We start from the raw sequence: 12,448 nt of genomic DNA, 5'->3' as shown, positions 1-12,448 counted from the left end.
AGTTCATTTCAACAATTTTCTGGCATCTTCTTGACTTATGAACAGTGGCGGCAGCAGGATTTCCCCGACTGGGGGAATGAACTTATGAAAGTAGCGCCGCCATTGCTTATGAAATTAGAATGCAGTTGAAAATTAAGGGGACCAACCCCTCTTAAAAATATGTGGGGATGTTTCCCCCATGATCTACGCCTATGATCTGGCAGCTCTCATAAGTTGGATAGGAACAAAGACAAATTTATTAAATTACATTTATAAAAGGGATTACAAAGTCATTGACTATAAGTACAGCAACAGTAACATTATTAGGTAGTTTTTGCCGCACAACATTAACCATAAGTTTAACGAATGATGTCATAATCTATTCACCTTGCGTTGTGGGGTACGTTAATTTTGGGATTTTACGTGCTCGACGTACATTAGTTATGGGTTTACGTAACTTATGTGCATGCATATTTTGATTTGTTTACAAAATGAGCGGAGCTATCGTGTTGCATGTTGGGTAGTAACGTAAGTTAAGATTAACGTTGTGCGGCGAAAATCACCATATTATGTTTAACACCATTTTTATCTTTTTTTATGTCAACACCATTGTTTTCATCATTGTTCAGGTGAAAACCATCACCTTCGTCATTTTCTATGTCTGTGCCATCTTTATCATCATCATCACAATCATCATTGTCATCTCCATCTTCATCATCGTCATCACCATCCTCTTTATGACCTCATCATCAGTGTTCTATTTTACAATATTATGGTTGCCTTCAACATCTTCACAAACTTTAATATCATTAGAGCGCGACTTTTTTAATACCTTGTTTATTGAAGTCATTTTTCAAGATTGTCAGAGGACGGAAAAATAAAAATATAATTTAGGTGGAGGAGAAAATAAAAATAAACTTTTTTTCTGAAATTTTCTTTTTTTGTGGTGGAGGGTGTGCTAACTAGCCAAAAATAACATTTTATTTTCATACGGAATGACTTTTTATTAGCGGTTGGAGGGTTCGGTAAACAATATATAAAGAAGTGTTGCCTAATCATCAACTTCAACGTAATCACCATCGTCATTTTCCACAGTAGAATTTTCATCTTTGTTGACTTCAATATCAACATCATTATCATCATCATTGTCGTCATTGTCTTCATCATCATCATCGTCATTGGCATTAACATTATCATCACCATCACCATCATTGTCAACATTGTTAACTTTAGCACATTTACTACCATTACCATCACAACTGTTGTTGGCACCAGTTTTATCAGCATTATTATCATTGTTAATTTCAGTGTCATCACTGCTGTGATTATCATCAACAATAACATTGTTAACGTCGACACCATCATCATCATCATCATTGCTGACTTTGAGATCATCGCCATCATTGTTGACATCAAATTCGTCATCATCATTGACCTTAATAACATCATCATTATCATCATTGCTATCATGATAACCGTCCTTGACCTTATCATCACCATCATCATTATTATCATTATCATCTATAACACAATCACCATCAGCATCATCATGCTCATTTATAACATCCCCATGAATGGCACTGTTATCACTGCTTTCATCATCATCATCATTATCATAATTATCATCATAATCATTGTCACCAATAGCAGCATATCCGTTATCAATATTACAGACGTAATCATCGCCACAACTGCTATTACCGATTGCTGTTGATTTATTTCCAGCACCTTTGCTTTTTGAACTAAGATCGTTTACTCTACAGTCTTCCGTGACAATCTCTGAAACTTTTGGTGTCACTTGATCTAAACTTTCATAAATGATGTTCTCTTGTTCCAAATAAACATTCAGAACATCTGATATTTTATCAGTCGGATCATCTTCTGAATCCTCAAAATTATCAGTAAGACTAACCTCAGAATAACAGTTCAATGTTCCCGGTGATACATCGTTCCCATCCTGTCCAGCTATAACACATCTATGCTTTGTTGGTGATGCTGGCCTATGCTTTTCTATTGTATACTGATTTTGGAACGCTTTTTGCTTGTGATGTTCAAGTGATGTATGCTGTCTAGATGTTGCATTCCAAGGCTGTCCCAACGGTTTTTGCTTTAAAAACATAATAAAATCTGTGGTGTCCTCATAGATTTCATTTTCATGGCACACATATTCGTTCATGCGCTCAACATCTTCATAAATGTTGCATGTTTCAAACGTTTGTAATTCTAAATCTGTGGTCGATGGTAAAAACGTCAACGAGTGTTCCTCATGCTCAAGGAATTGAGGTTCTTGGTAAATATGATTTTCGTCTACATCTAAATCAATATGCTTTTGGCTGTGCGTGAGTGATCTTGTTGACATACTTTCTTTATTGCCTGTTTGTGGCTGCCATAATGTTCGTAAGGTTCTACGATATCTTGCATAGATAGCAATCAGTATTAAAAGTATAACGCAAGTTATACATATGAGAACAATGCCTACTATCTGGCCTGTTTTTTTGCCTGTTTTTGTGCCTGTGGTTGTTTGCATTCCTATGCCTGTAGTTTGCGGCCCTATAGCTGTTTGCGTTCCTGTGCCTGTTGCTGTCATGGTAGATTGCTTGCCATTGGCATGTTGCATATAGGTTCTTTGAGTAATTTTGGTACGAAATGTTTCATTGCTTTCTTTGCCTGTTGAAGGTAGTGTGCCTGGCATAGAATTTTCATCATTATATTGAGATGTATAATCATTTTGGGCACTAGAGGTTGATGTTTTGCTTGCAGACTCAGTATTATACATTTCTGATTGACTACCAAAGTCAGCTGTACCAGTATCCACCGTACTAACATATATTTCACTAGAAATCTCAGTATTATACATTTCCTTAGTAAGCATGTTTGAAGAGGCCACTTTGCGGCTACTGTAACATAATATAAGAACTAATGCTACATACAATGCCATATTCGGGATCCGCATGAGGCAATACGTTTTTGCTGATGAATAATCAGCTGTCAAAAGTTCTTGTGAATTTACTAGAATTTTGATTACTCTTGTTTGCTGTTGCTTGCCAATTTGGCCATTGAATGTAGGTCAGTATTTTTTTCTTACCGTTACCATTGCAGTACTAATTTTGCAACATAATCATTTATCAAGTATCTTCATATATCTTCGTTCAGATGTAGTAAAAGTATGTTATAAGTGATGAAATATACTTCTGCTATAACATGATTTTGAATCACAACACAAGCACCTCAAATCTGGTCTCCAAACCCTACCAATTAATAATTGTTATTTGTATTAAACGTATTTCCAGTGGAGTTGGCTGTTTGTACATATTCACATCTGCTACTGGAGTCTCTGGTTCAAAGGTGCAAAGCAAGTGAGCACACTGCAATTTCAGGTACAGTATAGGCCTAGTATTATATCCAGCACAAGAATATTACTGTTATACATTCTCTGCTACTCAGATGTAACTTAGTCAGTGAATGATATCCATGGACAAGTACTGTACTTCAAACATAATTCAGTGATTTTCTTAGTAACAGATTTTTAAATCTCAGGAGCTTAATGAAAAATAAACCAACAAAATACCTGGCTCATGCTTCCTTGTGTAATAAGAGTCAAACGTTTCATTGTTTAAGATATTGAAGGTATGTTGACTGGTGAACTTAATAAGTGAGATCGTAGTTGTTTGCCCTTCATACAAGAAACTTATTGGTTCATTTGTTTTAGGAAATTTAGGGAAGTTCCCATTTGAGATTGTTTTTTGGGTCTAGACTACTCAAGCTATCTAGTGGTGACTCGTTTTCTAGAGTGTCATACTCATAAAATCTTAATTGTTCCTGCAGCTCTGATCACATGAGCATAATTATGATAATGTAGCAATTGTAACTGCATAATAATTTAATTTGGCAATAACAAATGAGAAGGGTTGCTTTTCTCATTATTTATATATATATATATATATCTGTCTCTTATACACATCTAGATGTGTATAAGAGACAGAATATATATATATATAATATATATATATATATAATAAAATAGTAATATAAATAATATTTTATTATTTGTTATTATTATTTATGTATTATAATTTTATTATTTTATTAATATTTATTTTATTTATAGTTTATATATTTATATTTAATAAAATAATAATATAAATAATATGTTATTTATTATTATTATTACTCTTATGTTTTTATTATTATTTTATTATTTTATTAATATTTATTTTATTTATATTTTGTATATATATTATATTAGTGGTACCATAGTTTCTCTTGTATAATCCCACCTCTGGTATATCAGTCCATCCTTACTTTATGTCCAATTTTTATGTTATTTATAATATGTTATTTATTATTATTATTACTCTTATGTTTTTATTATTATTTTATTAATATTTATTTTATTTATATTTTGTATATTTATTATATTAGTGGTACCATAGTTTCTCTTGTATAATCCCACCTCTGGTATATCAGTCCATCCTTACTTTACGTCCAATTTTATGTATCAGACGTTCCTCAGCCAAAAGCCCATGGGTAAGATTTGACAATGTACTCATAAAAAATATCAAATATGAGCTTTAGATTAAATAGGCATTCAGTGCAGAAAAATTGTCATTCGATTAAAAAGGGAATTCCCCAGGTATAAACGTACCCAAAAAATTCGTCCAATTTTGTGTTTAAGGGGGAAATGAGCTTATACCAGAGAACAACGTTAATTATTTATTTTCTTCTGAGCTTCTGTTTATATTTTCTTGTATTTCAATTTTTTTTACTGACATTGTTACTGAAACTATTGATACAATCAAACATAATATATAAAAACTAGTTATAAATTGACAAGCATATAAAATTGCTATGTATCATATTCATTAGGTTGCACTGATCTTCATCTTTAATAAATGAAAATTTATTTATTTATTCAATTTGATTGAGACAAAAAGAGAGGTATGTAGCCTCGACATTTAGACTAATAAGCACAATAGCTGACAGCAAGAAGTATTATGCAAACAATTAAATGAATTGTTGCTGAAAATACATATATAGAGACAATATCAAATTTGTTAATGCTGTACTGTTTTGAGAGATCTGAGGTCTGAGAATTGTTTCCTGTTGTGAAAGTAGTCATTTTAGAGGGCGCTAGACAACTTTACAAAGTTTTGTGTTTTGCTGGGATGCAGAATTTTAGAGTTGAAGATTAAAAATCGGTACTTATTTCTGGGTTTCACAGTCTGAATATAGTCCAGGAACAAATCTAGCCAATTGAGTGGGAAGCCCTGATGGAAATCTCTGGAGTTCAACTATGGAAAGTTCTGTAGAACTTGAGAAGAACTCTGATGCTGTCATACTGAGTGTCAGGTTTCATTGCCAAACTTGGTCCAGCCCACAAAGGCCCACTGAACTACTTCTGGCCGCTAAAATCGGTCCACCGGATCGACTTTATCTGTCAAAACCAGTCTCTCTTGGATAAGCGAAAATAACATCATAACTATTCATAAATTTTGGTGGCTGTAAATACTCAATTGCATACTGAATGAATGAACACATAATATATATAAAAGATGAGCTATTTTATGTATCATTTGATATATACTATTTTGTAAAAAATATGAATAACAGTAAAATTTCATAGGTTATATCTACTAATTAGGCAGACTGATTTTGCCTTATGTGGACTACATTTGGTAAGTTATTTTGAAGCCAAAATTGTCGTCCAGTGGACTGATTTTGTTCTTCTAATAAATTGTAAAAAGCAGCATTTTAGATTAAGAGGGCCAGTACAGCATCCATGAGATATGACTTTAGTGTTTGCTTAAAAGTATTTATATTGGTTGATTTTTTCATATAGACACATGACCAAAATAATATATAATATTTTAACAGGTTTTAGTGACTTATGGTGAATATACTATAGATTGCTATTGCAGGATACATTTTGCGATTTGGAGTGTAGGCTAGTTTTATGACTTAATCGAAGTCTATGTCAGTACAGCAGGGGTGGAGAGAGGGGAACAGTGGGGACATCCCCATACCCCAGTTTTTCCGTCGCTATCCTTTAATAAAAATTGAAAATGGCATACAAATACTAAATGTTACAATATTTTGTTACAGCATAATATATTAAACACAAATCATAAAATTATTGGAACCTTATTCATCTGTGTATTAAGTATCTTACATTATAGGCCTGTATAAATTTTATGGCTCTTTGTTTAAAAAATTGTAGATATATGTTCCAATTTCATGGCTTCATATAGATCGCTGTTTAATCAGTATGTTTATTTTATATATTATATTTCAATAAAGTCCAATGTCTTCTCTTACTCTGAATTTGCCCCTGAAGAATCTGTACATCATTCTACATGACATTGCAGATTCAGGCTATGATTTCCAGGTAGCCATCGTTGTCCACATCACAGTCGACATATCTGACATTTCCAATTGGTCCCATCTGGCATGTTGCCTCCAAATCCTCACCTATTTCATCGTAGAATGCAGTGTCATCTTCTGCCTGATGAAATGTTTGCGTTGCTGTAGTACTTTCCTGATTGTGAACAAGTTGTGTGATCCTGTACAGGCCGATATCATTATTCGCCTGTTGTCGGGCCTTGTTTCTACTCCATGATACATTGCAAAAGGATATTTCATCGCTGACATTCGTAGTTTGTGGCCAATCTATCAACTGGTTGTTGGTATTGTTGACTTTTTTCCTGCAACAACTGCTGATCTCGATAAGAAGTAAAATGAAGAATGCAGAAGAAGCACATGCAATTGCTTTGATAAACTGCTGCTTGGTTATGAAATCTTGGCCACCAGATGACACAGTAGGGTCTTTCTGAATGTCAGATACAACTGTATTTGTAGTTTCATTGCTGAATCTTTCTTCGTGATTAGTTGGTGTAGTGTGTGGTTGTGTCGTGTTTGTTGGGATTAAAGTGGGGGTTGTTTTCGTATCTTTTGTCTGTATTGTAGAAAATCTCAGGAATACCCTATTGTCCAATGTTGATACTGTCACTGCATTAAATGTCCCCAGAATGATCAGGAGCACCATGACGTGACAGATGTTATCTATTCTGGGAAAGGGAAAAGTATGCATCACAGTGTCTGTACTTCAATCCTTTGTCGTTTTATAGCATGTGGAATACAGTCTGAAAGAAATATTGATTCAATATTATTATATAGTTTTAATTCAATGCAGTGCCAACTAGTTATAATAAAAATTAAGTTTACAAAATATGCCTGTATGTGAGTAAATAATTATTGCACATAATAGGTAAACAATAAAAAGCATAATGTATTGAACTACAAAAAATAATTATACTGTTTTCCTGACATATTTTAGATAATGCTAGGTGGTCCTGACACCCCTCAAAATTTAAAAAGATATCCTGATTGTAGTAGTAAATGATGGTAATATGTAAAAAATATAATATATGAAATGTAAAAGTTGCCCTCATTTTATTCTGAGTGACTCTTGCCTTGGACACACACGCTGTTTCATCTAGAAACCTTAAATGTTGTGCGTGTATAAAATGGAAATGAAAAACAATTTGTTATAATCATAGTCGTTTTCTGGTTACCTATATTGAGGTAGCAAATGAAAACACTCATTTTTTACAGTATTTTGTAAATTCACTCTTCCCTAGTATAATACAGTTTAACCTCCCTGTGCAACCACCTCTTGTAAGCAATCACCTTCCTTCCACTCTCTTATGGTCCTGTTTGTCTGATCAGTGCATTTGATACTTTATTGTAAGAGTGCCATCTCCCATAAGCGACCGCGAACGCTTTTGACTTTTGGATTTTTCTTATGATTTATCTCCTGTAGCCAACCACTTTAAAAGTTTTGTATTGACAACAAATACAAATTATCTAACAAGTTGAACCTAAAATTAGACGTGGCAATGGTGTACCGTTAGCTGCATCAAACTAACATTATATAAAAGCAATAATAAGATAAATAGGCCTATGCTTTCTCACGTCCAAGAACATGCTTGCAGTAGTTAATAATTATAATGGTATATTTATATAGTGCATATTGCACATTGCCCCTATGCACTTTACACAGAAATTATATAGGGCACCCAAGAAAATTAAATTAAAAATAAAGTTGATAGAACAACATGCCTGCTTTTAAGACCAATTTAAAAATAGGCCTTCAATTGAGATTCAAGATTATAAAATCATTGTACCCTTTTTTGGTGGAACCAGGGAAGAGTGAAATCTCACACCAAATTTATTTTCTTGTTTACACATTGCGTTCAGGATTGTTTTGTTGTTAGAGGCTTTATAGTAATTAACATGGTGAAATATCTCACTTCTACAGGGCCGCTGGAACATTTTTTTAAAGTGAAGGGGGGGGGGTGGCCCCACTAGCATTTCTTTCTGGTCATACAAAAATCTGCATAGACATTATATATTTTCTGCCAAAAAGATGGGGTTGGTTCCGCTGGTCATGTTCTAACTTTTATCACTAACGCTTTTTAAAGTGAAGGGGGAGGGTGGCCCCACTAGCATTTCTTTCTGGTCATACAAAAATCTGCATAGACACTATATATTTTCTGCCAAAAAGATGGGGTTGGTTCCGCTGGTCATGTTCTAACTTTTATCACTAACGCTTTTTAAAGTGAAGGGGGAGGGTGGCCCCACTAGCATTTCTTTCTGGTCATACAAAAATCTGCATAGACATTATATATTTTCTGCCAAAAAGATGGAGTTGGTTCCGTTGGCCATGTTTTCTTACTTTTATAACTAACGCAAATGGTCACGTATCACAAATTGTTGCAATCTAATAACTTGCAAGGCTTGACTCCCTTTTACCCTGGCTGAACCCCTGTAACTATGTACAATACCTGAATCAATACGTGTATGTACATGTGACATATAAAGCAGTTATCAAGTTATTTTGGAAACAACGATATAGAAAATTGAAATGAGTACATTATTTCCTTAAAAAATTGCATTAGCATTGTAGGCTTCAGGCAGTTTTTCAGGAAATAGTAGCTTCTTAGGTTTCCATTTTCTGTAATATCCTTAAAAATTGACAAAATAATTGCATACTCTGTATAAATAATAATAATAACAGTGCATGAATAGGAACAAGATGTTGTAATTATATCAAGCAAACCCCTTTCCGGTTGTATAAAAAAAAAGTGTCTCTGGCAGGATTTGATCCGGCAATCTCTAATTATCAGGTGAGTATCATACCAATAGACCACAGAGACCGGTAGAGTAACCCCAGGCACTTTCTCTCATACAACCGATTCAAGTGCTCCAAATAAAAATAGTTCCCCTGGCAGGGAATTAAACCTGCGATATCTCGCTGTCAAGGTGAGTGTCAATGCCAGTTGACCACGGGTGATGCTGGTATATAACAGATACAAACGAAACTAGTACATTTTTTATTTTATTCAGTATAAAACCAACAGCGATGAAAACCGCCACTAACAGGTTCAACTAAAACATATATAAATATATATTATAAACTTCAAAACTGAAATAAACTAAAATACACTTACACAATTTTAACTATTTTGCTTTTAAAAATATTAAGACTATCATAAAAAATATCAATATTAAAACAAGTATCAAGTAGTCTATTAAATTCGTTCGGTAAACGTTGAAAAATACCCCGTTTTGTGCAATCAACACGACCGTAAGGAACATGAAGTAAACACTTACTGCGGGTACGAGTCGGGATGTTTAAACTGAACATAGAAACAAGAGGACAATCATAAATGGAATTTAAAGACATATAAAAAAAACCATGTCAAAAATAATTCTACGATTTTCAAGAGACATAAGAGAGACATTATAATTGGGACAAGTATGACTAAGAAACCTAATAAACTTATTCTGAACATTAGAACCTGGGTATGGGCATTAAACTCCCTGTCTCTTTGTGTAAAAGAAACTGAACTAAAAATAACAGAACAAGTGGCTGGCAAAACATGTTAATTTCGTCTTTTGAAAGCTAAACGTATAATGTCCTTTTTCTTGAACACACTGAAGATACATCTGACCTACTTATACCCATAGTATTTATTCTTTTCACCTTATCGCGAGTTACAAAAAGCATGTATTTTAGTGGGGTAAATATTTCAAGTTGGTGATTTAGCCTGACTATAGTCAGGCTAAATCACCAAAAATGTGGATAAGAGACAGGAGATACACAAAGATTTACATTTACTAATTTTTAAGGAAAGCTTCCATGACTCCGACCATTTCGTAAGTGACTTCAAATCATCTTGTAATAATTGAGCATCTTGAAGTGAGGATATTATTTTAAAAAGTTTTAGGTCGTCAGCAAACAAAAGTGATTGAGAAAACTTAAAAATAGAAGGGAGATCATTGATATATAAATTAAAAAGCAACGGGCCAAGAATTGACCCCTGTGGAACTCCAGAAAGTACTGGAAGCCACTCGGAGCAAGTTCCACTAATGACCACCCTCTGATGTCTATCGGTCAAGTAATCAGAAAACCACTTCAAAAGGTTACCCGATATCCCAAACTTTGAAATCTTAAAAATAAGAACCTTCAAACAACATATATACCCCCTCACAAAGTAGGACTGAGCTAGTGAGAATTCGCTGCACTATTAGATAAAGTAAAATACTAGGCCCATAGCCAGGGCGGTTTTTTTTAGGGGTTCAGGCAAAACCCCCTTTTTCAGCGAACACCCTTTTGCCAGCGAACCCCCTTAGCCAAAAAAACGAACCCCCATTTCCCAAATAATGCAATTTATTACAAAATGGGAACATTTTTTGCACTGTTTATTTGTTGCGATCGATAAAGTCTGATCGTGGAAATCAATACAAAAGCTGCAGCCAGCTGAATAATCACCTAGACTTCATAATGAATATTAATGAGGGGTTTGTTGCCGAGGTTATTTGACCTATAGAGTGCTCCGGAGATTTATTTTATTATTTTAGCATAATAATTATAGGCCTACACTGTATGTCTATTTTTTTCTCAATATTTCTCATTTAAACAAGATACAGCTTACATACGTTAAATATGTATAATTCCTTGAGATAAACCAAATATTACTAACTGTTTTTTTGTTGTTGACAGTTTCGCCTGGCTATCAGTCAGGCTTCTGTGAAGGGTTTTCGCCGATGCTCGTTGGTAGCGGGCCGCTCCAGCCGTTTTTAGCAGTTGATCATATAGGTGTGAGAGGCAATGTGTGCCTTCGTCTCTATTTATTGTGGCGTTATTTCTCCTAATACTGTGAAAGGCGATGTGCGCCTTCGTCTCTATTCATTGTGGTGTTATTTCTGCTAATACATTGTATTAGGAGAAATAACGCCACAATAAATAGATACGAGGGCGCACATCGCGTCTCATTATGATCAACTGCTAAAGATGGCTGGAGCGCCTTGAAAAAGTGTTTTTAGTTGGCAGCAAAAAATTGAATTGAAATTCTTATTGTCAAGTTTGGCAATTTGAAAAATTGGTCATGGAGAAGATTTGGAAAATTTTTGGCCATAGGAGGTAAATTTTTGCATCATAGCTCTATAGAATATTAATCTGTAGAATTTGAGAAATAATCCAAATTAATAAAAACGGAAACTATATTAAATAACATTTTTCTTGTATCAATGTAGATATACTAAATACTTCTAATAAAAGTTATGGATGTACTTACATTTACTTTCTGTCCAGTCGAATTGAAGATTTATTTGTTGATATGATTCTCTTGTTGGTGTAATATTTGAAATAGATACTGCTTACTTCCTCAGGTTCATTAAATGCAACATTTATAATTTGCATACCAGGAAAGCAGTCATCTTTGTTATTCTAAATGATAACAGGAAAAATAATGCAAAAGCATCATCCTCCTGAGATTTGATTCAATGTATGTGTTGTGGGTGGGAATGCTTTTTGACTTTGAGACTGACTTTTAAGAATTCTGAGATGGTTGGTTCTGGTTCTAGAGTAGACAAATCAAACATTTCAGCCTAATATCGGCACCATAATGATACACTGATTAGCTGGTGTCCCAAGCTGGAAGAAGGCACTTCCATCAGATCTGGTTAAATGCAGTGTTGGCTCCAGAAATTTGCCGACAAGAGGTCCAATAACGGGGTGCAGATTAGTGTCCAGTAACAAAAATTCCTGATGGGGTTAATGGGAAGAGTGTTTATGGCTTAGTATGTCCCAAAATTGTGCTTTTAAACCTCAATATTAGGGATTGCAATCAAATAATGTTTTAGGTAGGCAAATTATTATTTTTTACCCGGCAACCTCATTTTGGCATCAGGCAACATGGGGTCCAAGTCTGTCTGATGGGGGAAAATGCCTTCACTCTTCTAGTGTTGGGAATCGTGCGGCTTAAATTAGATTTATTTACTGTCATTTAGTGGGCGTTATTCAAAGAAAAAATTAACGCCTGAGGCATTTATTCGAGGGAGGTGTTTATTCAAAATGAGGCTCTAGAGGGGGTGTTTATTCAAATTAATATGGTAGTATAAACTA

General features: G+C 34.2%; 1 protein-coding gene across 1 annotated transcript; it reads right to left on the bottom strand.

Moving 5' to 3' along the window:
* Positions 1-4,857: 4,857 nt before the first annotated feature.
* Positions 4,858-12,082, bottom strand: LOC117116986. Its single transcript, XM_033264818.1, has 2 exons — positions 11,619-12,082; positions 4,858-7,118 (listed from the first exon to the last, which is right to left on the bottom strand). Exon 2 carries the CDS (start codon positions 7,064-7,066, stop codon positions 6,347-6,349), a length of 720 nt encoding a protein of 239 aa, XP_033120709.1. The 5' UTR covers positions 7,067-7,118; positions 11,619-12,082; the 3' UTR covers positions 4,858-6,346.
* Between the last annotated feature and the right edge of the window lie 366 nt (positions 12,083-12,448).

This window comes from Anneissia japonica, unplaced genomic scaffold (assembly GCF_011630105.1).
Source record: "Anneissia japonica isolate Jap-2015-1 unplaced genomic scaffold, ASM1163010v1 scaffold483_len1788099_cov177, whole genome shotgun sequence".
Taxonomy (NCBI): Eukaryota; Metazoa; Echinodermata; class Crinoidea; order Comatulida; family Comatulidae; genus Anneissia; species Anneissia japonica.
The sequence above is the reverse complement of the archived record's forward strand: the minus strand, read 5'-3'. Positions and strand labels throughout refer to the sequence as shown.